General features: G+C 43.3%; 1 protein-coding gene across 1 annotated transcript in view; it reads right to left on the bottom strand.

Annotated features, from left to right (window-relative positions):
- SMC1B (structural maintenance of chromosomes 1B) overlaps positions 1–26,166 on the bottom strand; it is an 854,251-nt gene extending 828,085 nt beyond the window's left edge. The window contains exons 1-2 of the mRNA XM_053719693.1: positions 26,143–26,166; positions 25,387–25,572 (exon numbers count right to left, since the gene is read on the bottom strand). Of these exons, the coding sequence (XP_053575668.1) occupies positions 25,387–25,572; positions 26,143–26,166 (210 nt within the window). The remainder of the gene's footprint in view (positions 1–25,386; positions 25,573–26,142) is intronic.
- Positions 26,167–27,777: the final 1,611 nt, after the last annotated feature.

The raw sequence follows: 27,777 nt of genomic DNA on the forward strand, positions 1-27,777 counted from the left end.
AATGTTGGTATCCTTGCATAACGATTCAATATTTTTAGATCCAGAACTGGTCTGAAAGAATTTTCTTTCTTCGGTACAATGAACAGATTTGAATAAAACCCCAGACCCCGTTCCAGATCTGGAACTGGCACAATTACCCCAGCTAACTCCAGGTCTGAAACACATTTCAGAAAAGCCTGAGCCTTTACTGGGTTTACTGGAATGTGTGAGAGAAATAATCTTCTCACAGGCGGTCTTATCTTGAAACCTATTCTGTACCCTTGAAAAACAATGTTCTGAATCCAATGATTTTGAATCAAACTGATCCAAACATCTTTGAAAAATTGTAACCTGCCCCCTACCAGCTGTGCTGGAATGAGGGCCGCACCTTCATGCGGACTTGGGAGCTGGTTTTGATTTCCTAAAAGGCTTGGATTTATTCCAGACTGGAGAAAGTTTCCAAACGGAGACCGTTCCTTTAGGGGAAGGGTCAGGCTTCTGTTCCTTATTCTGCCGAAAGGAACGAAAACGATTAGCAGCCCTATATTTTCCCTTAGATTTTTTATCCTGAGGCAAAAAAGCTCCTTTCCCCCCCAGTGACAGTTGAAATTATAGAATCCAACTGAGAACCAAATAACTTATTACCTTGGAAAGAAAGAGAAAGCAATATTGACTTAGAAGTCATATCTGCATTCCAAGATTTAAGCCATAAAGCTCTTCTAGCTAAAATAGCTAAAGACATACCTGACATTAATCCTAATGATATAAAAAATGGCATCACAAACAAAGTTATTAGCATGTTGAAGAAGTTTAACAATGCTATAAGCATCATGGTCCGACACTTGTTGTGCTAAAGCCCCCAACCAGAAAGTGGAAGCTGCAGCAACATCAGCCAAAGAAATAGCAGGCTTAAGAAGATTACCTGAACATAAATAAGCCTTCCTTAGAAATGATTCAAGCTTCCTATCTAAAGGATCCTTAAAAGAAGTACTATCTGCCGTAGGAATAGTAGTACGTTTAGCAAGAGTAGAAATAGCCCCATCAACTTTGGGGATTTTCTCCCAAAACTCTAATCTATCAGACGGCAAAGGGTACAATTTCTTAAACCTGAAATTATAGAATCCAACTGAGAACCAAATAACTTATTACCTTGGAAAGAAAGAGAAAGCAATGTTGACTTAGAAGTCATATCTGCATTCCAAGATTTAAGCCATAAAGCTCTTCTAGCTAAAATAGCTAAAGATATATACCTGACATCAATCTTAATGATATCAAAAATGGCATCACAAACAAAGTTATTAGCATGTTGAAGAAGTTTAGCAATGCTATAAGCATCATGGTCCGACACTTGTTGTGCTAAAGCCTCCAACCAGAAAGTGGAAGCTGCAGCAACATCAGCTAAAGAAATAGCAGGCCTAAGAACATTACCTGAACATAAATAAGGCTTCCTTAGAAATGATTCAAGCTTCCTATCTAAAGGATCCTTAAAAGAAGTACTATCTGCCGTAGGAATAGTAATATGTTTAGCAAGAGTAGAAATAGCCCCATCAATTTTGGGGATTTTCTCCCAAAACTCTAATCTATCAGACGGCAAAGGGTACAATTTCTTAAACCTTGGAGAAGGAGTAAAAGAAGTACCCAGACTATTTCATTCCCTAGAAATTACATCTAAAATAGCATCAGGAACTGGAAAAACTTCTGGAATAACTACATGAGGTTTAAAAACCGAATTTAAATGCTTACTAGTTTTAACATTAAGAGGACTAGACTCCTCTATATCTAATGCAATCAATACTTCTTTCAGTAAAGAACGAATAAACGCCATCTTAAACAAATATGAAGATTTATCAGTGTCAATATCTGAGGCAGAATCTTCTGAACCAGAAAGATCCTCATCAGAGATAGATAAGTCAGAATGATGGTGGTCATTTAAAAATTTATCTGATTTATGAGAAGTTTTAAAAGACCTTTTACCTTTACTAGAAGGAGGTATAACAGACAGAGCCTTCCAAATAGAATTAGAAATAACAAATTTTACATTAACAGAAACATCCTGAACTTTAGATGTTGAAGGAGCAACAACAGGTAATGGATTATTACTAATGGAAATATTATCTGCGTTTGATAGTTTATCATGACAACTAATACAAACTACAGCCGGAGGAACAGCATAAGTTTACAACAAATGCACTTAGCTTTGGTAGAACTGACATCAGGCAGCGTCTTTCCAGAAGTAGATTCTGATCCAGGGTCAGGTTCTGACATCTTGCAATATGTAATAGAAAAAACAACATATAACGCAAAATTATCAAATTCCTTAAATCACAGTTTCAGGAATGGAAAAAAAAATGCAAACAGAACAAGCCTCCAGAAACCAGAAGCAACTAAAAAGAGAGACTTAAATAATGTAAAAAAAAACTGGCGCCAAGTATGACGACCACATATTTTCTGGCGCCAAAAACGTCTGTAACAAACACGAGTAAAAAATGACACAACTACGTGAAAACCTGTGGCGTCAATTACGACGCCGGAAATTACGTTATTAACGTCAGAAAAAATGAAACTGACAGTCTGAAAGAAGGAAAATAACCTGAATCATGGCAAATATAGTATAAAACATATATTTAGAACTTTACATATAAAGTGCCAAACCATAGCTGAGAGTGTCATAAATAAAAATAAGACGTACTTACCCAAAGACACTCATCTACATAAAGTAGATAGCCAAACCAGTACTGAAACGAGAATCAGTAGAGGTAATGGTATATAAGAGCATATTGTCGATCTGAAAAGGGAGGTAGGAGGAGAAATCTCTACGACCGATAACAGAGAACATATAAAATAGATCCCCTAGAGGAAGACCATGGTATTCAATAGGCAATACTCCCTTCACATCTCTCTGACATTCACTGCACTCTGAGAGGAAAACTGGGCTTCAGCCTGCTGCGAAGCGCATATCAACGTAGAAATCTAGCACAAACTTACTTCACCACCTCCATGGGAGGCAAAGTTTGTAAAACTGAAACGTGGGTGTGGTGAGGAGTGTATTTATAGGCATTTTAAGATTTAGGAAACTTTGCCCCTCCTGGTAGGAATGTATATCTCATACGTCACTAGCTCATGGACTCTTGCCAATTACATGAAAGAAAGCTCTCCCTCAGACAGCAATTCCCCCACCCCGAAATCAGAACACTGTGAGGGTACATCGGAGATGGCCAATAAAGCCTCAGAGGGCTCAGCATTTACTCTTATACCGGACCTACTGTACTTACCCTTTAAACCAGGCAGTTTAGCTAATACCTCTGTAAGGGTAGTAGACATAACTGCAGCCATATCTTGCAGGGTGAAAGAATTAGACGCACTAGAAGTACTTGGAGTCGCTTGGGCGGGCGTTAAAAGTTGTGACACTTGGGGAGAAGTAGATGGCATAACCTGATTCTCTTCTGACTGAGAATCATCCTGAGACATACTTTTATCAGCTAAAATATGTTCTTTGCAATGTAAGGCGCTTTCAGTACATGAGGGACACATTTGAAGTGGGGGTTCCACAATGGCTTCTAAACACATAGAACATTGGCTTTCCTCAATGTCAGACATGTTAAAACAGGCTAGTAATGACCACAAACAGGCTTGAAAAAACTTTATTTTGTGAAAATAATAACAATCTGAAAAAACAGTACTGCGCCTTTAAGAGAAAAAAAGCATACAATTGTTTCAAAACTGCTTTAAAATGATAAAATTAACTCAATTTTATGATAAATGTATCCCAACTTGTCAGATAAGATTGCCCCACAAGGAAAGGAATACTTAACCCTTAAGAACAAAAAAATGTTATACCAAAAATGTTATAGTTAAACAAAAACACCACCTGCACCTCACCACAGCCCTGCTGTGGCACCTACCTGCCCTCAGGGGTCTGCAAAATCGGATTAACCCTTCGATTAGGCCCAAACTTTCCTGAAAGGCCCACCGGAGTTGAAGCTTGCTGCTAGCATGGGAAATACAACTGTGCAACTGAGGCGCGGAAATAGGCCCCGCCCATCTAACTTGATGTCTCACAGCCTTAACAATAACCGCACCAGAGCGGTCTAAAACCTAGCCATGTGGGTTCATATACCCATCAAAATGAAGCCATGTGTAACCTCCATTGCTAAAATAAATTGAAAATGTTTGCCACAAAAAACGTTATTTTAACTCCCAACATAGAATTGTTTGCCTACAAACATCATGTCATCAGTGTCAACCATTTTTTACAGCCCAACATATAGGTCCAGTAATACCCCTTCTCTATACATTAGGATTACTGCTTACCCTTTCCCTCATGGGGATACTGTCAGCCAATTCTGAAATAACACAGTCTCTCAAGAATAAAATGACTGAACATACCTCAATGCTTGTAGCATGAAAAACATTCCTCACACTGAAGTTTCTTAAGTACTCCTCAGCCATTCTGTGGGAACTACTCTGGATCTTAGTAACAACTGCTAAGATCATCACTCTCAAGGCAGAAATCTTCATCCATCTGCTGCCTGGGAAAAAATAGCATGCACCGGTACCATTTAAAATAAAGTCTTGCTTGAAGAAAATAAAAACTAACATGTTATCACCTCTTTCACTTTACCCTTCCTATTACTTAGAGTAGGCAAAGAAAATGACTGGGGGGTGGAGTCAAGGGAGGAGCTATATAGACAGCTCTGCTGTGGTGCTCTTTGCCACTTCCTGTTAGCAGGAGGATAATATCCCACAAGTAAAGGATGAATCAGTGGACTCATATCTTATAGAAGAAATTACATCAGTGGTATTTAACACCTAAGAAAATATACCGGCTATTCTAACACAGATCCAATAATTGCTGGAGATGTGGCCATAGAGGCAGCAACATGGCCCATATGTGGTGGTGGTGCAATTCAATCCAAACCTTTTGGAGACTGACTATAACAATAAAAATAGAATCTATCTTAGAAACCCAATATCCTTTGGACCCTTTGATTTGGCTGCAATGCAAACCTCCCAAAACAAAATATAAATCTCAATCATTCAACGTGCGGACAAATAGTATAAAGTTCTTAGTAGCGAAGAATTGGAAAAGCAAAGTGGCCCCAACCCTAGAAATGTGGACCCGTAGGGTCTCAGAATTCATGGTACTTGAGGAATACTATTATATTAAAAATGATAAGATGGATGTGTACGCAGATATGCTAGCCACATGGGAACACTATCTCAAACACACAACCCAAAAAATACATCACTATAATAATTCAGTACAGTTTTGATCCAAACGAGTGGATGTGTCACGAGTCGAGCTAAACAATTGAGCAACTTTCTCTACTCTCTCTCCCTTTTACCTTCCTTTCAACAAATCCTTTATCTATACTTTTCTTTCTACCCGTGAATACAACAAAAGACAAGAGCACATTCTCTAAGAGTAAAAGTATTTACTAGAAACTCATAAGCGCAAAATAAAATCAACGTACTGGATTAAAAACAATAAATGCAGTTAGTGATGAATATCACCGTATGTAAACTCCTCCCCGACTGGAATACAGTAAATGCTCCCGGAAACACTAGGATCTTTGTGGCGTGTGATAGTCAATCAGCCTGTCCGCTGTCATGAAGCCCTTATTCAGTCACAGAGCTCTTGTCACTATGCGATCCATACGTGTTGCAGCCGGTCAGCTGTTTTTGAACAAACTTTTTACAAGGAGAGAGCAGTAAAGCGTCAACCTGTTTCCTCTGGTCTCCACCAGACTTTTTCAAGAGGTAGTTGTAAACTACCTCTTGAAAAAGTCTGGTGGAGACCAGAGGAAAATGATAACCTCTGAAAGCTCTAGATCTGAAACACACTTCAAAAAAGCCTGAGCCTTCACAGGATTAGCTGGAACGTGAAAGAGAAAAAAAAAATCTTCTCACAGGCGGTGTTACTCTGAATCCTATTCAATACACTTGAGAGACAATGCTCTGAATCCACTGATTTTGAACAGAATCTGCCCAAATGTCTTGGAATAAATTCAATTTGCCCCCCCACCAGCTGAACTGGATCGAGGGCCGCACCTTCATGCAGACTTGGGGACTGGCTTTGTTTTTTTGTTCCTTATTCTGTCGAAAAAGAATGGAAATAATTAGAAGCTTTAGATTAACCTTTAGATCTTTTATCTTGAGTTAAAAAAAACTCCCTCCCCCCCCCCCGTGATAGATGAAATAATTGAATCCAACTGAGAACCAAATAAATTGTTACCTTGGAAAAAACATAATTCATGCTTACCTGATAAATTTATTTCTCTTGTAGTGTATCCAGTCCACGGATCATCCATTACTTGTGGGATATTCTCCTTCCCAACAGGAAGTTGCAAGAGGATCACCCACAGCAGAGCTGCTATATAGCTCCTCCCCTAACTGTCATATCCAGTCATTCGACCGAAAACAAACAGAGAAAGGAGAAACCATAGGGTGCAGTGGTGACTGTAGTTTAATTAAAATTTAGACCTGCCTTAAAAGGACAGGGCGGGCCGTGGACTGGATACACTACAAGAGAAATAAATTTATCAGGTAAGCATAAATTATGTTTTCTCTTGTTAAGTGTATCCAGTCCACGGATCATCCATTACTTGTGGGATACCAATACCAAAGCTAAAGTACACGGATGATGGGAGGGACAAGGCAGGATTAAGCGGAAGGAACCACTGCCTGAAGAACCTTTCTCCCAAACACAGCCTCCGAAGAAGCAAAAGTATCAAATTTGTAAAATTTTGAAAAAGTGTGAAGCGAAGACCAAGTCGCAGCCTTGCAAATCTGTTCAACAGAGGCCTCATTTTTGAAGGCCCAGGTGGAAGCCACAGCTCTAGTAAAATGAGCTGTAATCCTTTCAGGGGGCTGCTGTCCAGCAGTCTCATAGGCTAGGCGTATTACGCTCCGAAGCCAAAAGGAAAGAGAGGTTGCCGAAGCTTTTTGACCTCTCCTCTGTCCAGAGTAAACGACAAACAGGGAAGATGTTTGACGAAAATCCTTAGTAGCTTGTAAGTAAAACTTCAAGGCACGGACTACGTCCAGATTATGTAAAAGACGTTCCTTCTTTGAAGAAGGATTAGGGCACAACGATGGAACAACAATCTCTTGATTGATATTCTTGTTAGAAACCACCTTAGCTAAAAACCCAGGTTTGGTACGCAGAACTACCTTATCTGCATGAAAAATCAGATAAGGAGAATCACATTGTAAGGCAGATAGCTCAGAGACTCTCCGAGCCAAGGAAATAGCCATCAAAAACAGAACTTTCCAAGATAAAAGTTTAATATCAATGGAATGAAGGGGTTCAAACGGAACTCCTTGAAGAACCTTAAGAACCAAGTTTAAGCTCCACGGGGGAGCAACAGGTTTAAACACAGGCTTAATTCTAACCAAAGACTGGCAAAATGCCTGGACGTCTGGAACCTCTGCCAGACGCTTGTGCAAAAGAATACACAGAGCAGAAATCTGTTCCTTTAAGGAACTAGCTGATAATCCTTTGCCCAAGCCCTCTTGGAGAAAAGACAATATTCTAGGAATCCTAACCTTACTCTAAGAGTAATTCTTGGATTCACACCAATAAAGATATTTACTCCATATCTTGTGGTAGATTTTCCTGGTAACAGGCTTTCGTGCCTGTATTAAAGAATCAATGACTGACTCGGAGAAGCCACGCTTTGATAGAATCAAGCGTTCAATCTCCATGCAGTCAGTCTCAGAGAAATTAGATTTGTATGATTGAAAGGAACTTGTATCAGAAGGTCCTGTCTTAGAGGCAGAGTCCATGGTGGAAAGGATGACATGTCCACTAGGTCTGCATACCAAGTCCTGCGTGGCCACGCAGGTGCTATCAGAATCACCAATGCTCTCTCCTGTTTGATTTTGGCAATCAGTCGAGGGAGCAGAGGAAACGGTGGAAACACATAAGCCAGGTTGAAGAACCAAGGCGCTGCTAGAGCATCTATCAGCATCGCTTCTGGGTCCCTGGACCTGGATCCGTAACAAGGAAGCTTGGCGTTCTGGCGAGACGCCATGAGATCCAACTCTGGTTTGCCCCAACGATGAATCAACTGAGCAAACACCTCCGGATGGAGTTCCCACTCCCCCGGATGGAAAGTCTGACGACTTAGAAAATTTGTCTCCCAGTTCTCCACGCCTGGGATATGGATTGCTGACAGGTGGCAAGAGTGGTACTCTGCCCAGCGAATTATTTTTGAGACTTCTAACATCGCTAGGGAACTCCTGGTTCCCCCTTGATGGTTGATGTAAGCCACAGTTGTGATGTTGTCCGACTGAAATCTGATGAACCTCAGTGTTGCTAACTGAGGCCAAGCCATAAGAGCATTGAATATCGCTCTTAACTCCAGAATATTTATTGGAAGGAGTTTCTCCTCCTGAGTCCACGATCCCTGTGCCTTCAGGGAATTCCAGACTGCACCCCAACCTAGAAGGCTGACATCTGTTGTTACAATTGTCCAATCTGGCCTGCGAAAGGTCATACCCTTGGACAGGTGTACCCGAGACAACCACCAGAGAAGAGAATCTCTGGTCTCTTGATCCAGATTTAGCAGAGGGGACAAATCTGTGTAATCCCCATTCCACTGACTGAGCATGCATAATTGCAGCGGTCTGAGATGAAGGCGCGCAAATGGCACTATGTCCATTGCCGCTACCATTAAGCCGATTACCTCCATACACTGAGCTACCGAAGGGCGCGGAATGGAGTGAAGAACACGGCAAGCATTTAGAAGTTTTGATAACCTGGACTCCGTCAGGTAAATTTTCATTTCTACAGAATCTATAAGAGTCCCTAAGAAGGAGACTCTTGTGAGTGGGGATAGAGAATGTTACGGTTACCCTTAGTCTCGCTGAGAGATGGACCGCTTAGTAGCCTGGATCCCTATTGCTAAAGAGGGGAGAAGCTGCTTTCCATAGTATTCTATATGAGTCTCGCAAATATAGAATAATCTCCCTTAGCTGCAGTACAGCTAGGATACCCTTCTGCCCACAAAAATGAGTCAACGCTGCGATTGAGGGTCAAACAAGAACTCAGGACTGGGATGCCCAGCCTGCTTTTTATTAAGGTTACATGCACACAGGGCACTCCCAGGGGGAGAGGGGGGAAGCACAAAATCCCCCATCACACATTTAGATAGAGAGCACTGTCCTTTGACAGGCCACAATAGGATTACAGTACTTCAGATAACAAGTTTACAAGTTCATCTTATCAATTAGCAGTCTGGCTCCAGAGGTGATTAGACAATGGAATTTGTTATCACTAAACTTAGAGCTGAGGCCAGCAAACATGTATTTAGGCAATAGTTTCTAAAAGCTGAAAAAAAAAGAGTTAACTCTTTATGAAATGATACTTGTTACGGTTTTCTTGGAGCCCTTCTTAGGCGCTGGCTTGCTGGTTCAGGCATTGCTGCTGGGAAATAAGCTCTTCACAACAAAATAACATAATTTATGCTTACCTGATAAATTCCTTTCTTCTGTAGTGTGATCAGTCCACGGGTCATCATTACTTCTGGGATATTACTCCTCCCCAACAGGAAGTGCAAGAGGATTCACCCAGCAGAGCTGCATATAGCTCCTCCCCTCTACGTCACTCCCAGTCATTCGACCAAGGACCAACGAGAAAGGAAAAGCCAAGGGTGAAGTGGTGACTGGAGTATAAATTAAAAAATATTTACCTGCCTTAAAAACAGGGCGGGCCGTGGACTGATCACACTACAGAAGAAAGGAATTTATCAGGTAAGCATAAATTATGTTTTCTTCTGTTAAGTGTGATCAGTCCACGGGTCATCATTACTTCTGGGATACCAATACCAAAGCAAAAGTACACGGATGACGGGAGGGATAGGCAGGCTCTTTATACAGAAGGAACCACTGCCTGAAGAACCTTTCTCCCAAAAATAGCCTCCAATGAAGCAAAAGTGTCAAATTTGTAAAATTTGGAAAAAGTATGAAGCGAAGACCAAGTTGCAGCCTTGCAAATCTGTTCAACAGAGGCCTCATTCTTGAAGGCCCAAGTGGAAGCCACAGCTCTAGTAGAATGAGCTGTAATTCTTTCAGGAGGCTGCTGTCCAGCAGTCTCATAAGCTAAACGAATTATGCTACGAAGCCAAAAAGAAAGAGAGGTAGCGGAAGCTTTTTGACCTCTCCTCTGCCCAGAGTAAATGACAAACAGAGAAGACGTTTGTCGAAATTCCTTAGTTGCCTGTAAGTAAAATTTTAGAGCACGGACTACATCCAGGTTGTGCAGTAGACGTTCCTTCTTTGAAGAAGGATTTGGGCATAAAGAAGGAACAACAATCTCTTGATTGATATTCCTGTTAGTAACTACCTTAGGTAAGAACCCAGGTTTAGTACGCAGGACTACCTTATCCGAATGAAAAATCAAATAAGGAGAATCACAATGTAAGGCTGATAATTCAGAGACTCTTCGAGCCGAGGAAATAGCCATTAAAAATAGAACTTTCCAAGATAACAACTTTATATCCATGGAATGAAGGGGTTCAAACGGAACGCCCTGTAAAACATTAAGAACAAGGTTTAAACTCCATGGTGGAGCAACAGTTTTAAACACAGGCTTAATCCTGGTCAAAGCCTGACAAAAAGCCTGGACGTCAGGAACTTCTGACAGACGTTTGTGTAACAGAATGGACAGAGCTGAGATCTGTCCCTTTAATGAACTAGCAGATAAACCCTTTTCTAAACCTTCTTGTAGAAAAGACAATATCCTAGGAATCCTAACCTTACTCCAAGAGTAACCTTTGGATTCACACCAATATAGGTATTTACGCCATATCTTATGGTAAATCTTTCTGGTAACAGGTTTCCTAGCCTGTATTAAGGTATCAATAACTGACTCAGAAAACCCACGTCTTGATAAAATCAAGCGTTCAATTTCCAAGCAGTCAGCTTCAGAGAAGTTAGATTTTGATGTTTGAAGGGACCCTGTATCAGAAGGTCCTGTTTCAGAGGTAGAGACCAAGGTGGACAGGATGACATGTCCACCAGGTCTGCATACCAAGTCCTGCGTGGCCACGCAGGTGCTATTAGAATCACTGATGCTCTCTCTTGTTTGATTCTGGCAATCAATCGAGGAAGCAACGGGAAGGGTGGAAACACGTAAGCCATCCTGAAGTCCCAAGGTGCTGTCAGAGCATCTATCAGGACTGCTCCTGGATCCCTGGATCTGGACCCGTAACGAGGAAGCTTGGCGTTCTGTCGAGACGCCATGAGATCTATCTCTGGTTTGCCCCAACGTCGCAGTATTTGGGCAAAGACCTCCGGATGAAGTTCCCACTCCCCCGGATGAAAAGTCTGACGACTTAAGAAATCCGCCTCCCAGTTCTCCACTCCCGGGATGTGGATTGCTGACAGGTGGCAAGAGTGAGACTCTGCCCAGAGAATTATCTTTGATACTTCCATCATAGCTAGGGAGCTTCTTGTCCCTCCCTGATGGTTGATGTAAGCTACAGTCGTGATGTTGTCCGACTGAAACCTGATGAACCCCCGAGTTGTCAACTGGGGCCAAGCCAGGAGGGCATTGAGAACTGCTCTCAATTCCAGAATGTTTATTGGCAGGAGACTCTCCTCCTGACTCCATTGTCCCTGAGCCTTCAGAGAATTCCAGACGGCACCCCAACCTAGAAGGCTGGCGTCTGTTGTTACAATTGTCCAGTCTGGTCTGCTGAATGGCATCCCCCTGGACAGATGTGGCCGAGAAAGCCACCATAGAAGAGAATTTCTGGTCTCTTGATCCAGATTCAGAGAAGGGGATAAGTCTGAGTAATCCCCATTCCACTGACTTAGCATGCACAGTTGCAGTGGTCTGAGGTGTAAGCGTGCAAAGGGAACTATGTCCATTGCCGCTACCATTAAGCCGATTACCTCCATGCATTGAGCCACTGACGGGTGTTGAATGGAATGTAGGGTGCGGCAAGCACTTTGAAGTCTTGTTAGCCTGTCCTCTGTCAGGTAAATCTTCATTTCTACAGAATCTATAAGAGTCCCCAGGAAGGGAACTCTTGTGAGTGGAACGAGTGAACTTTTCTTTTCGTTCACCTTCCATCCATGTGACCTTAGAAATGCCAGCACTAACTCTGTATGAGACTTGGCAGTTTGAAAGCTTGAAGCTTGTATCAGAATGTCGTCTAGGTATGGAGCTACCGAGATTCCCCGCGGTCTTAGTACCGCCAGAAGAGCACCCAGAACCTTTGTGAAGATTCTTGGAGCTGTAGCCAATCCGAATGGAAGAGCCACAAACTGGTAATGCCTGTCTAGGAAGGCAAACCTTAGGTACCGATAATGATCTTTGTGAATCGGTATGTGAAGGTAAGCATCTTTTAAATCTACAGTGGTCATGTACTGACCCTCTTGGATCATAGGTAAAATTGTCCGAAAAGTCTCCATCTTGAACGATGGAACTCTTAGGAATTTGTTTAGGATCTTTAAGTCCAGGATTGGTCTGAAAGTTCCCTCTTTTTTGGGAACCACAAACAGATTTGAGTAAAACCCCTGTCCCTGTTCCGATCGTGGAACTGGATGGATTACTCCCATTAACAAGAGCTCTTGTACACAGCGTAGAAACGCCTCTTTCTTTGTCTGGATTGTTGACAATCTTGACAGATGAAATCTATCTCTTGGAGGAGAGTATTTGAAGTCTAGAAGGTATCCCTGGGATATTATCTCTAGCGCCCAGGGATCCTGGACATCTCTTGCCCAAGCCCAAGCCTGGGCGAAGAGAGAAAGTCTGCCCCCCACTAGATCCGATCCCGGATCGGGGGCCCTCAATTCATGCTGTTTTAGGGGCAGCAGCAGGTTTCCTGGCCTGCTTGCCCTTGTTCCAGGACTGGTTAGGTTTCCAGCCTTGTCTGTAGCGAGCAACAGCTCCTTCCTGTTTTGGTGCAGAGGAAGTTGATGCTGCTCCTGCTTTGAAATTACGAAAGGAACGAAAATTAGACTGTCTAGCCTTAACTTTGGCTTTGTCCTGAGGCAGGGCATGGCCTTTACCTCCTGTAATGTCAGCGATAATCTCTTTCAACCCGGGCCCGAATTTAGACTTAGAAGTAACATCAGCTGACCAGGATTTTAGCCACAGCGCCCTGCGTGCCTGAATGGCGAATCCTGAATTCTTCGCCGTAAGTTTAGTAAGATGTACTACGGCCTCCGAAATGAATGAATTAGCTAGTTTAAGGACTCTAAGCCTGTCCGTAATGTCGTCCAGAGTAGCTGAACCAATGTTCTCTTCCAGAGACTCAATCCAGAATGCCGCTGCAGCCGTGATCGGCGCAATGCATGCAAGGGGTTGCAATATAAAACCTTGTTGAACAAACATTTTCTTAAGGTAACCCTCTAACTTTTTATCCATTGGATCTGAAAAAGCACAGCTATCCTCCACCGGGATAGTGGTACGCTTAGCTAAGGTAGAAACTGCTCCCTCCACCTTAGGGACCGTTTGCCATAAGTCCCTTGTGGTGGCGTCTATTGGAAACATTTTTCTAAATATCGGAGGGGGTGAGAACGGCACACCGGGTCTATCCCACTCCTTAGTAACAATTTCAGTAAGTCTCTTAGGTATAGGAAAAACCTCAGTACTCGTCGGTACCGCAAAATATTTATCCAACCTACACATTTTCTCTGGTATTGCAACTGTGTTACAATCATTCAGAGCCGCTAACACCTCCCCTAGTAATACACAGAGGTTTTCCAGTTTAAATTTAAAATTTGAAATATCTGAATCCAGTCTGTTTGGATCAGAACCGTCACCCACAGAATGAAGTTCTCCGTCCTCATGTTCTGCCACCTGTGACGCAGTGTCTGACATGGCCCTAATATTATTAGTGCACTCTGTTCTCACCCCAGAGTGATCACGCTTACCTCTTAGTTCTGGTAATTTAGCCAAAACCTCAGTCATAACAGTAGCCATATCCTGTAATGTGATTTGTAATGGCCGCCCAGATGTACTCAGCGCTACAATATCACGCACCTCCCTCTGAGCGGGAGATGTAGGTACTGACACGTGAGGCGAGTTAGTCGGCATAACTCTCCCCTTGTTGTTTGGTGAAATTTGTTCAATTTGTACAGATTGACTTTTATTTAAAGTAGCATCAATACAGTTAGTACATAAATTTCTATTGGGCTCCACTTTGGCATTGCAACAAATGACACAGGTATCATCCTCTGAATCAGACATGTTTAACACACTAGCAAATAAACTTGCAACTTGGAAATACAATTCAATTAGAATAATATTAAAACGTACTGTGCCTTTAAGAAGCACAGAAGATCTATGACAGTTGAAAATTAATAAATTGAAACAGTTATAGCCTCAATCCTTGTAAACAACACAACTTTAGCAAAGGTTTAATCCCATTAGCAAAGATAACAAATTCTGAAAGCAGGAAACAAATTACAGAATAAACGTTTTTTTATCTCAGTCAAACTACAATTCTCACAGCTCTGCTGAGAGACATTACCTCCCTCAAAATAAGTTTTGAAGACCCCTGAGCTCTGTAGAGATGAACCGGATCATGCAGGGAATACAATGAGTTGCTGACTGAAATATTTGATGCGTAGTAAAAGCGCCAAAAAACGGCCCCTCCCCCTCACACACAGCAGTGAGGGAGAACAGAAACTGTCAGAAAACAGATTAAGCAACTGCCAAGTGGAAAAATAGTGCCCAAACATTTATTCACTCAGTACCTCAGTAAATGAAAACGATTTTACATTCCAGCAAAAACGTTAAACATAATCTCTGGTTATTAAACAGCTTTATGTATTTCTTACAGTGTAATTCTAGTGAAGTACCATTCCCCAGAATACTGAAGTGTAAAGTATACATACATGACATTATATCGGTATGGCAGGATTTTCTCATCAATTCCATTATCAGAAAATAAAAACTGCTACATACCTCTATGCAGATTCATCTGCCCGCTGTCCCCTGATCTGAAGTTTACCTCTCCTCAGATGGCCGAGAAACAGCAATATGATCTTAACTACTTCGGCTAAAATCATAACAAAAACTCTGGTAGATTCTTCTTCAAACTCTGCCAGAGAGATAATAACACACTCCGGTGCTATTTTAAAATAACAAACTCTTGATTGAAGATAAAAACTAAGTATAATCACCATAGTCCTCTCACACATCCTATCTAGTCGTTGGGTGCAAGAGAATGACTGGGAGTGACGTAGAGGGGAGGAGCTATATGCAGCTCTGCTGGGTGAATCCTCTTGCACTTCCTGTTGGGGAGGAGTAATATCCCAGAAGTAATGATGACCCGTGGACTGATCACACTTAACAGAAGAAAACTAATGCTTCTGTAACAGTGCTCCCTTTCTGTGGAACACTCTGGCAGACACGGTCTGACCCCTTTTCGGGGCAGACTAAGGCTGTCCAGACCGCTGGTTATGCGGGGCTGAGGTCGGTTTGTCTGGACAACCCGTCGGCGTTGCCATTCTGTTTCCCAGGTCTGTAAGTAATGGTGAAATTGAAGGGTTGCAACGATAAGCTCCAACGTAATAGCCTGCCGTTATCTCCAGAGACCCGGTTCAGCCACACCAACGGGTTATGGTCGGTGACCAGAGTGAACTCCTGACCATATAAATAGGGAGTCAATTTCTTTAATGCCCACACCAAAGCCAAACACTCCTTTTCGACCGCTGCATAGCTGACTTCGCGGGGCAGGAGCTTCCGGCTGATGTAGGCAACTGGATGCTCCCCTCCATCTTCGCTTACTTGGCTGAGGACGGCTCCCAGCCCGAACATGGAAGCATCTGTATGGACGATAAAACGTTTGTTAAGGGCTGGGGCCGCCAAGACAGGAGCGTTAATTAGAGCATTTTTGAGAGCCTGGAAAGCCGTTTCACAGTGGGGAGACCACAGGACCTGTCGAGGTAAGTTCTTCTTGGTCAAGTCAGTCAGGGGTTTGGCAAGTGTGCTGTAGTCTGGTACGAACCGTCTATAGTACCCTGCCGTGCCCAGGAAGGCTAGGACCTGAGTCTTAGTGATGGGGGTGGGCCAATTGGCGACAGCTTCTATTTTGGCCGGCTCTGGTCGCTGCTTTCCACACCCCACCCGGTGACCCAGGTACTGTACCTCGGCCATCCCAAAGTGGCATTTTTCTGGCTTCAGAGTCAGGCCAGCAGCCCGGATCTGATCCAGAACCATTCTCACATGAGCTAAGTGGTCCTCCCAGGACTCACTATGGATCGCTATGTCGTCCAGGTAGGCGCAAGCAAAACTCTGGAAGCCATCCAGGAGCCTATCCACCAAGCGCTGGAATGTAGCTGGGACATTCTTCATCCCATACGGCATTACCCTAAACTGATATAAGCCGAATGGGGTGACAAATGCCGACTTGGGGATAGCCTCCGGGGCCAGGGGAATCTGCCAGTAACCTTTGCAGAGGTCAATAGTGGTCAGGTAATTTCCCCTGGCTATACGATCGAGTAGCTCGTCTACCCTGGGCATAGGGTAAGCGTCCGTCACGGTATTTTCATTGAGCCTCCGATAGTCTACGCAGAACCGGGTGGTCCCATCTTTCTTGGGCACCAAGACAACTGGGGAGGCCCAGGGACTATCGGAGTGCTCAATTACCCTGAGCTGGAGCATCTCATCGATCTCCTTCTTCATTCCTGTCCTAACTGCTTCGGGGATTCGGTACGGAGCCTGGCGCAAGGGAGCTTGTCCCGGAGTATCTACCTGGTGGGTGGTTAAAGTAGTGTACCCTGGCTTCGGGGAGAAGGTGAGGTGTTTGGACTGGAGGAGTTGGTTGAGCTGCTCCCTTTCAGTGGGGCTAAGTCGGTCCCCTATCTGAACCTGCGCCACTATACCTGTGGGGAGGCTCTTTTCTAATAGGTCTGGAATGGGTAAACTGCCGGGGTCTTCCTGAGGGGAACAACATACGGCCGTCACGTTCTCTGGTCGCTCAAAATATTCCTTGAGCATGTTTACATGGAATGTCTTTCTAAGATTGTTGTCGTGGCAGCTAGCTATCACATAAGTGGTGTCTCCCCTTTTCTCTACGATCTGGTAGGGACCCTGCCAGGACGCCTGCAATTTGTCTGTCTTCACCGGCTTAAGTACTAACACCTTTTGTCCTATGATGAAGATTCTCTTTCGGGCCCCCGATCGTACCATACTTTCTGTCTTCTCTGGGCCAACTGGAGATTAGCCCGCACGGATTTGGCTAATTGCTCCATTCGGTCCCTGAGTTCCAGCACGTATGGCACAATGGGGACACCGTCAGCCTCCATCTCTCCCTCCCAGTGCTCCCGGATCAGGTTTAGGGGTCCCCGTACCTTTCTTCCGTAGAGCAACTCGAAGGGAGAGAACCCTGTCGTTTCCTGGGGCACCTCCCGATAAGCAAATAGGAGGTGCGGCAGGAAGCGTTCCCAGTCTCGGTATTCCTGAGTGAACGTCTTGAGCATTTGCTTGAGGGTCCCATTGAACCTCTCACACAGCCCGTTCGTCTGGGGGTGGTATGGGGAGCTCAGGAGGGACTTAATTTTGCAAACCTGCCAGAGTTGTTGGGTCAATTCAGCCGTAAATTGGGTGCCTCGGTCGGATAGAATTTCTTTTGGAAATCCTACCCGGGAGAACACCTGTACTAGTGCATTCGCTACCGTATCCGCTTGTATGTTGGATAGGGCGACAGCCTCTGGGTACCTGGTAGCGTAGTCCACTACGGTAAGAATGTATCGCTTACCGGAGGGACTAGGGGTAGCCAGTGGTCCCACTAGGTCAATAGCAACCCGGCTGAAGGGTTCCTCTACAATGGGCATATTTACTAGCTGGGCTTTAGGGTGATCGCCTCGCCTTCCTACTCGTTGACACACATCGCAGGTGTTACAGTAAGTTCTAACGTCAGCGTGCACCCCTGGCCAAAAGAACGTGTGAGTAATGCGGTGTAGGGTACGGGTAACGGCTAGGTGGCCTGCTAAGGGGATGTCGTGGCCTATTTTGAGGATTTCTTGACGGTATTTGTGGGGCACTACCAGCTGTCGCCTACGCTGTCCCCTTTTCTCTGTCCAGCGGTATAGTTTCCCTTTTTCCCATAAGAATGTTTCGTTATCTGCCCCGCCCCCTCCGGTCTCTGCTCGTTCCCGGTACTTTTGTAAGGTCGGGTCAGTCTTAGACTCTGCCTCGAAAGCATCTGGGGTGTCCCAGGGTATGGGGCCTAACCTGTCAGGCAAGGTCGGGGTAGGTCTTACCTGTGTCTCCCGCACTGGTGAGAGCTCTCGCTCCGTCCGGGCTTGGGCCCGTGTAGTCACTGGGTCCGCCTCGTTGTTGCATACTGGAGCATAGGCAGAAGTCATGGGGCCCAAATCGTTGCCCAGTAGTACTTCGGCAGGTAAATTATCCATTAGGCCCACGTTCACAGCCCCCTTTCCCGCTCCCCAATCAAGATGCACTTTAGCTGTTGGAATTTTGTACACATCCCCCCCCCCGCCACTCTAACGGCCACAGTCTGTCCGGATCGCTTGTGCTCTGGCACCAAATGACTCTGTACCAGCGTGATAGTAGCCCCTGTGTCTCGCAATCCCTCGGTAGATCGCCCCTCGAGCCATACCCTCTGCCGATGGTGCTGGCGATTATCTGAGGCAGCATATACAGGGTCTGCCTCGTGAAGCGGCCCCACATATCCCTCCATAGGGGCCTCTTGGTTAACACAGAGGGCCCGGGCCGGACGATAGGACCCAGAGGGGTAATTGTAATTCCTGGGTGTCTGGTGCGTATTAAGGGGGCAGCTAGCCATGAAATGCCCTGGTTGCTTGCATCGGTGGCAAGTCTGTCTGGGACGCTCAGAGCTGTTATTGGGTGGTCCTGAATGTCGGACGGGCCCTGTGGGCACCGGGGCTCGGAATTCAGCACGAGGGGGTGCACGGTAAACCTCTCTGGGTTCGACCCGTGCTGGAGCTCGGTAGTTCATGGGTTCGTGAAGACGGGAGTCATAATGTTCATCGGCCAATTTGGCTGCTTCTTCTAAGGTAGAAGGCCGCCTGTCTCGCAGCCATTCCTTCCCTTGCTGTTCCATGCCATTATAAAAATGTTCTAAGAGAAACAATTGTAAAATTTCCTCCCCAGTCACCGCTTTACTTCCGCTCAGCCAGTGATTTTCCGCTCTCCGCATTCGGTGCGCCCATTCCATATGGGTATCGTTAGGCTTCTTTTCCGTGCCCCGAAACTGTCGGCGATACGTGTCCGGAGTTACAGCGTACCGTCGCAACAGTGTCTCCTTAACTAGCTCATACTGTGTCACTTCCTCAGCACCCAGAGTACGAAAGGCTTCCAGGGCTCGCCCGGATAGTTTCCCAGACAATATCGTGGGCCACTCTCTGTTGGGAATCTGGTGCAGGGCACATTGCCTTTCGAAGTCCGCCAAATATTCATCAATCCCTGTCTCGCTCTCTAGGAAGGGTCGAAATGCCGCATAGGGTATCTTGGGCCTCCCAGCATTTTCGACAGGGATGATTACCTGCGGGGCTTCAGCATTGCGGTGTGCGTTCGCTAGGTTGAGTTCGTGGGCTCGAGTCTCTCGTATATCCTCGTCCGCCTCCGCCATCAACTGCTGTACCAATTCCATGGAGGGGTTCAGCCCATATAATGAGAGCCTTTCCCGAACAATCCTGGTTTTTTCGTCACCAATCGTGGTCGGTGTTTCCGCCATTGTGAATGATACTGCTTGCCTTTGTTCCAGGACTGGTTAGGTTTCCAGGCCTGCTTAGATTGAGCAAAAGTTCCCTCTTGTTTTGAAGCGGAGGAAGTTGATGCTGCTCCTGCCTTGAAATTTTGAAAGGCACGAAAATTAGACTGTTTGGCCTTTGCTTTGGCCCTGTCCTGAGGAAGGGTGTGACCCTTACCTCCAGTAATGTCAGCAATAATTTCCTTCAAACCAGGCCCGAATAAGGTCTGCCCCTTGAAAGGAATGTTGAGTAATTTAGACTTCAAAGTCACGTCAGCTGACCAGGATTTAAGCCATAGCGCCCTACGCGCTTGGATGGCGAATCCGGAATTCTTAGCCGTTAGTTTAGTCAAATGAACAATGGCATCAGAAACATATGAGTTAGCTAGCTTAAGTGTTCTAAGTGTGTCAATAATTTCAGTCAATGGAGCTGTATGGATGGCCTCTTCCAGGGCCTCAAACCAGAATGCGCAATGCATGCAAGGGGCTGTAAAATAAAACCTTGTTGAATAAACATTTTCTTAAGGTAACCCTCCAATTTTTTATCCATTGGATCTGAAAAAGCACAACTGTCCTCAACCGGGATAGTAGTACGCTTTGCTAAAGTAGAAACTGCTCCCTCCACCTTAGGGACCGTCTGCCATAAGTCCCGTGTAGTGACGTCTATTGGAAACATTTTTCTAAATATAGGAGGTGGGGAAAAAGGCACACCCGGTCTATCCCACTCCTTGCTAATAATTTCTGTAAGCCTTTTAGGTATAGGAAAAACATCAGTACACACCGGTACCGCATAGTATTTATCCAGCCTACACAATTTCTCTGGTACTGCAACTGTGTTACAGTCATTCAGAGCAGCTAATACCTCCCCAAGCAACACACGGAGGTTCTCAAGCTTAAATTTAAAATTAAAAATCTCTGAATCAGGTTTCCCCGAATCAGAGATGTCACCCACAGACTGAAGCTCTCCTTCCTCATGATCTGCATATTGTGACGCAGTATCAGACATGGCCCTTACAGCATCTGCACGCTCTGTATTTCTCCTAACCCCAGAGCAATCGTGCTTGCCTCTTAATTCAGGCAACCTGGATAATACCTCTGACAGGGTATTATTCATGATTGCAGCCATGTCCTGCAAGGTAATCGCTAAGGGCGTCCCTGATGTAATTGGCGCCATATTAGCGTGCATTCCCTGAGCAGGAGGCGAAGGGTCTGACACAAGGGGAGAGTTAGTCGGCATAACTTCCCCCTCGTCAGAATCTTCTGGTGATATTTCTTTTATAGTTAAAGACTGATCTTTACTGTTTAAGGTGAAATCAATACATTTAGTACACATTCTCCTATGGGGCTCCACCATGGCTTTCAAACATAATGAACAAGTAGTTTCCTCTGTGTCAGACATGTTTAAACAGACTAGCAAGCTTGGAAAACACTTTAAACAAGTTTACAAGCAATATAAAAAAATGTTACTGCACCTTTAAGAAACACAAATTTTGTCAAAATTTGAAATAACAGTGAAAAAAGGCAGTTACACTAACAAAATTTTTACAGTGTATGTAACAAGTTAGCAGAGCATTGCACCCACTTGCAAATGGATGATTAACCCCTTAATACCCAAAACTGAATAATGAAAGACAAAAACGTTTTTTCAAACAGTCACAACAACTGCCACAGCTCTACTGTGGCTTTTTACCTCCCTCAAAAACGACTTTGAAGCCTTTTGAGCCCTCCAGAGATGTCCTAGATCATGCAGGAAGAAGCTGGATGTCTGTGTCTGTAATTTTTGCAGTGCAAAAAAAACACCAAAATAGGCCCCTCCCACTCATATCACAACAGTGGGAAGCCTAAGGAAACTGTTTCTAGGCAAAATTCAAGCCAGCCATGTGGAAAAAAACTAGGCCCCAATAAGTTTTATCACCAAATACATATAAAAATGATTAAACATGCCAGCAAACGTTTTATATTATATTTTTATCAGAGTATGTCTCTCTATTAATAAGCCTTATACCAGTCGCTATCACTGCATTTAAGGCTTTACTTACATTAGTTCGGTATCAGCAGCATTTTCTAGCAAATTCCATCCCTAGAAAAATATTAACTGCACATACCTTATTGCAGGAAAACCTGCACACCATTCCCTCTCTGAAGTTACCTCACTCCTCAGAATATGTGAGAACAGCCATGGATCTTAGTTACTTCTGCTAAGATCATAGAAAACGCAGGCAGATTCTTCTTCTAAATACTGCCTGAGATAAACAGTACACTCTGGTACCATTTAAAAATAACAAACTTTTGATTGAAGAATAAACTAAGTATAAAACACCACACTCCTCTTACGACCTCCATCTTGGTTGAGGCTTGCAAGAGAATGACTGAATATGACAGTTAGGGGAGGAGCTATATAGCAGCTCTGCTGTGGGTGATCCTCTTGCAACTTCCTGTTGGGAAGGAGAATATCCCACAAGTAATGGATGATCCGTGGACTGGATACACTTAACAAGAGAAAAAGAGATAGTAATCTAGACTTAGATACCATGTCAGCATTCCAAAATTTGAGCCATAAAGCTCTTCTATCTAAAATAGCTAAAGACATAAATTTAACATAAATTTTGATATCATCAAAAATGGCATCACAGATAAAATGATTAGCATGTTGAAGCAAACAAACAATGCTAGACAAATCAGGATATGTTTCCTGCTGCTCTAGGCTATCCAATCAAAAGGTTGATGCAGCCGCAACATCAGCCACAGAAATGGCAGGCCTGAAAATATAGCCAGAATGCAAATAAGCTTTCCTTAGATAAGATTAAAGTTTGCTATCTAAAGGATCTTTAAAAGAAGTATTGTCTTCCATAGGAATGGAAGTATGTTTGGCAAGAGTAGAAATATCCCTTATAAATTTGGGGATTTTTTCCCAAAACTCTAATCTAGCCGCTGGCAACTGGTACAACCTTTTAAACCTAGAAGAAGGAAATAAAGTAATACCAGGCTTAATCCATTCATTAGCAATCACATCAGAAATAGCATCAGGAACTGGAAAATCCTAAAGAGTAACCACAGGAGGTTTATAAACAGAATTTAAATGTTTACAAGTTTTGATATAAAGAGGACTAGACTCCTCAATATCCAAAGTAACCAACACTTCTTTTAACAAGGAACAAATATACTCAATCTTGAAAAGATAAGTAGATTTGTCAGTGTCAATGTCTGAGGTAGGATCTTCTGAATTAGAGAGATCCTCATCAGAAATGTCATCAACTTTATGAGAAGTTTTAAAAGACCTTTTTTTATGTTTATTAGAAGGCAGAATAGCAGACAAAGCCTTCTGTGTTGCATCAGCAATATAATTTTCATATCAACAGGGATATCATGTACATTAGATGTTGAAGGAACAACAGAAACTGTCATGCTTATCATGACAACTGTTACCACAACTACTACAGCTGGAGATACAATCTCAGCTAACTTACAACAGATACACTTAGCTTTGTGATCAGGCAGCAGGATTCCAACAGTTGATTCTGAGACAGGATCACATTGAGACATCTTGCAAAATGTAAAAGAAAAAACAACATTAAAGCAAAATTTACAGTTGCATAGCTGAAGATATGAATAATGGATGAAAGGGGGACAATTACGCTTACCAAACTTAACCAACTGGTGTCTTCAGTGTGCAAATGCTTAATAAGAGTTATTAAAAGAAAAGGTGATATTACATAGTGGTAAACTGTCAACTGCCCAAACTTTTTTCGTAGTGTGTTGCAGTCACTAGATCTGAACTGAGAGTTAATTTTCAAAAACAGAATTTATGTTTACCTGATAAATTACTTTCTCCAACGGTGTGTCCGGTCCACGGCGTCATCCTTACTTGTGGGATATTCTCTTCCCCAACAGGAAATGGCAAAGAGCCCAGCAAAGCTGGTCACATGATCCCTCCTAGGCTCCGCCTACCCCAGTCATTCGACCGACGTTAAGGAGGAATATTTGCATAGGAGAAACCATATGTTACCGTGGTGACTGTAGTTAAAGAAAATAAATTATCAGACCTGATTAAAAAAACCAGGGCGGGCCGTGGACCGGACACACCGTTGGAGAAAGTAATTTATCAGGTAAACATAAATTCTGTTTTCTCCAACATAGGTGTGTCCGGTCCACGGCGTCATCCTTACTTGTGGGAACCAATACCAAAGCTTTAGGACACGGATGAAGGGAGGGAGCAAATCAGGTCACCTAAATGGAAGGCACCACGGCTTGCAAAACCTTTCTCCCAAAAACAGCCTCAGAAGAAGCAAAAGTATCAAATTTGTAAAATTTAGAAAAAGTGTGCAGTGAAGACCAAGTCGCTGCCTTACATATCTGATCAACAGAAGCCTCGTTCTTGAAGGCCCATGTGGAAGCCACAGCCCTAGTGGAGTGAGCTGTGATTCTTTCAGGAGGCTGCCGTCCGGCAGTCTCATAAGCCAATCGGATAATGCTTTTAATCCAGAAGGAGAGAGAGGTAGAAGTTGCTTTTTGACCTCTCCGTTTACCAGAATAAACAACAAACAAAGACAAAGTTTGTCTGAAATCCTTAGTAGCTGCTAAGTAAAATTTGAGAGCACGAACTACATCCAAGTTGTGCAACAAACGTTCCTTCTTTGAAACTGGAAGAAAACCAGGTTTAGTACGCAAAACCACCTTATCTGCATGGAACACCAGATAAGGAGAAGAACACTGCAGAGCAGATAATTCTGAAACTCTTCTAGCAGAAGAAATTGCAACCAAAAACAAAACTTTCCAAGATAATAACTTAATATCAACGGAATGTAAGGGTTCAAACGGAACCCCCTGAAGAACTGAAAGAACTAGGTTGAGACTCCAAGGTGGAGTCAAAATTTTGTAAACAGGCTTGATTCTAACCAGAGCCTGAACAAAGGCTAGAACATCTGGCACAGCTGCCAGCTTTTTGTGAAGTAACACAGACAAGGCAGAAATCTGTCCCATCAAGGAACTTGCAGATAATCCTTTTTCCAATCCTTCTCGAAGGAAGGATAGACTCTTAGGAATCTTAACCTTGTCCCAAGGGAATCCTGCAGATTCACACCAACAGATATACCAAATTATGTGGTAATTTTTCTGGTTACAGGCTTTCAGGCCTGAACAAGAGTATTAATAACAGAATCTGAGAACCCTCGCTTTGATAAGATCAAGCGTTCAATCTCCAAGCAGTCAGCTGGAGTGGGTCGAACGGACCTAGAACAAGAAGGTCTCGTCTCAAAGGTAGCTTCCATGGTGGAGCCGATGACATATTCACTAAAAAACTCTAAGCCATCTCCGTGGAGATGTTGCCTGTACAACGGCAAAGAGAATGACTGGGGTAGGCGGAGCCTAGGAGGGATCATGTGACCAGCTTTGCTGGGCTCTTTGCCATTTCCTGTTGGGGAAGAGAATATCCCACAAGTAAGGATGACGCCGTGGACCGGACACACCTATGTTGGAGAAAATACATTAAATTACAATAAAACATCAAATAATGTGTTAATGTGTTTTCAATATAGTAAAAGGTGAACTGGATTTTCAAATTACTCTTTTTTTTTTTTTTTTTGCATTTTCCATACTGTTCCAACTTTTTTTTTCGGAATTGGGGTTGTACTATAATAGCATTATAGGATTCCCTAACGTCTAACATTAAAATGAATGATGACAGTGATACTCTATTCACAGTACTTACATCTAGGTAGTCCAATGAAAGAAATGTCTCTGGTTCTGCACGTTCTTCTTTGAGAAACCTGATGCAATCCCTTGCTACCTTTTCTGAAGACACCACTATGGCATTCATGTATCTGCCAAAGACTTTAGTGACTGCCAGCTGATACTTCTTATGAATTGGGTGACAAAGGTCAACTAATCGGCCAAACTTTAAGGAAGAAACAAAACTACATCAATGGATAGAGTAACACAATTGCTTTAATAATCTATTTTATAATGTACAAACTCATTTTAATTAGATGTGTGCAGAAAATCATGCTGTGTAGTTCTAAAATAAGTCTCCCACATTAATTCCTACACTAACTCGCCAGACAAATTAAAAAAATAAAATTACAAAAAAATTGTATAAGTGATAACCTATATTGACTAATGAAAAATTATTTTTTGTTGCAAGCTTTTAAAGCACAATGGCGGATCTATCATCAGGAAAGTTTTTTGTAAGAAGCTCAGACATATTTAAGTCCCTTTGATTCAACCATATATATAAACTAAGATAGGGCAGAGACAGTTATTTTGTGATGGGAAATGGTCTAGGTGTAGTGCAGTAATTCACATTGATGAGTGAAGTTTGCTTTAGTAAGATCCAATTGAGACAGACTAGAGGTCTGGATAAATTAATTTAAACTGAATACAGGTATGTGTTATGTCAAATAGGGAGGGACCATTAAACCCTGGCTTACAATTCATCCAGAATTATGAGCACCAAACATATTTATACATTTCTTCTCTGGGAACGGCACATATTGAGCAAAAAGAGGCTGCTTCTAGGGTGGTAACTAGCCATAGAACAAGCTATTATGCTATTGTTCGTTCCCAGGTTGAGCGCTTCTCTCTTTTTATTTATGCAAATTATGACACTTGGGGAAGTCTCCCTAAGTGTGATGCGAGAATCAAGACGTGGACCCGTTTCTCAGTGTGCCTGGAGGGATATGGCTGCACCTCACTGACGAGGCCCACAATAGGCTGAAACGTACGTCTGGGGTTTTGCTGTTTCTCTCGTTCAGAGAGGGATGACCTGTTATTTTGGGGCTGGACTGCACTGTTAAGTCAGGATCAGACTGATATGCTACAGGAAAGTTCTTCTCTGTGAACGGCACATATTGAGCAAAAAGAGGCTGTTTCTAGGGTGGTAACTAGCCATAGAACAAGCTATTATGCTATTGTTTGTGCCCAGGTTGAGCGCTTCTCTCTTTTTATTTATATTTATACATTTGACTTCCCACATCTTTCTTTCAGTCTATAATTTGAAGTTGGCCTTTAGTATGGATACTTTCATATCTAAAACATTGTCCTGGGCTGTAAAAATGTTTGCCAACAGGAGAATCAGTTTTCTCGTTATTAATTGAATAGCAATGCAGGTTCTTTCTTCCACGCAGTTTCTGACCTGTCTTCCTAATATAAGGCCAGATTACAAGTGGAGCGCTATTTAATGATACAATTTGAGTGTTAACTGCACTAAGAAGTAAACATTTTGCTCGCATAAAAAGCCAAATTTTGAATATTGTGCATGCAATAATATATTTCTACATAGAAGACAATGGAGCAACAAAGTGGGAAAAACTTAATGTATGCTTACCTGATAAATTTCTCTCTTTCCGGATATGGTGAGTCCACAGAGTCTTCAATTACTGTTGGGAATATAACTCCTGACCAGCATGAGGAGGCAAAGAGCACCACAACAAAGCTGTTAAGTATCACTCCCTTTCCACAATCCCCAGTCATTTGGCCGAAGGAAAATGGAGAAAAGGAGAAACACAAGGTATAGAGGTGCCTGAGGTTTAGTCAAAAAACTGTCTTAACAATACAGGGCGGGCAGTGGACTCACCATATCCAGAAATAAATAAATTTATCAGGTAAAAATAAATTTAGTTGGGGGCGGAGCCAACTATCATAGAGGACAGACGTGTTTCAGGAGAGCTCCTGAAACTGGGGCACTAAAGCCTTTATATATGCTGTTTTAAAAATCTTCATATTCTATCTATCAAGCCTATGTGATGGAGGAATCAACCATACACTTTGCCTCTATCCTGAGGGACCTTCACGACAAAGCTGATACTCATTTTTGCAGCTTAAGATCCGAAATTGAGGAGCTACGTGGCCAAGATGGCGTTGCTCGCTTATCCAGATATGACACCCACGTGGCGGGCCGATTAGAAAATTTGCTGCCTACACAATACCCCTCTGAGCCAACACAAGCAAAGCAGCCCAGACGGGATTCGACTACAAGAATAACTAGCAATACAAGCCACGTCCTGACACCAACTAGCTCAGCCGTTCCGGTCCAGGTAATGACCGATGTACCGAAACTAGAGAATTTCCTCCAGATCACAGATATGCAGCGCTTGCTACGACT

Source organism: Bombina bombina, chromosome 6 (assembly GCF_027579735.1).
Source record: "Bombina bombina isolate aBomBom1 chromosome 6, aBomBom1.pri, whole genome shotgun sequence".
NCBI classification, from domain to species: domain Eukaryota; kingdom Metazoa; phylum Chordata; class Amphibia; order Anura; family Bombinatoridae; genus Bombina; species Bombina bombina.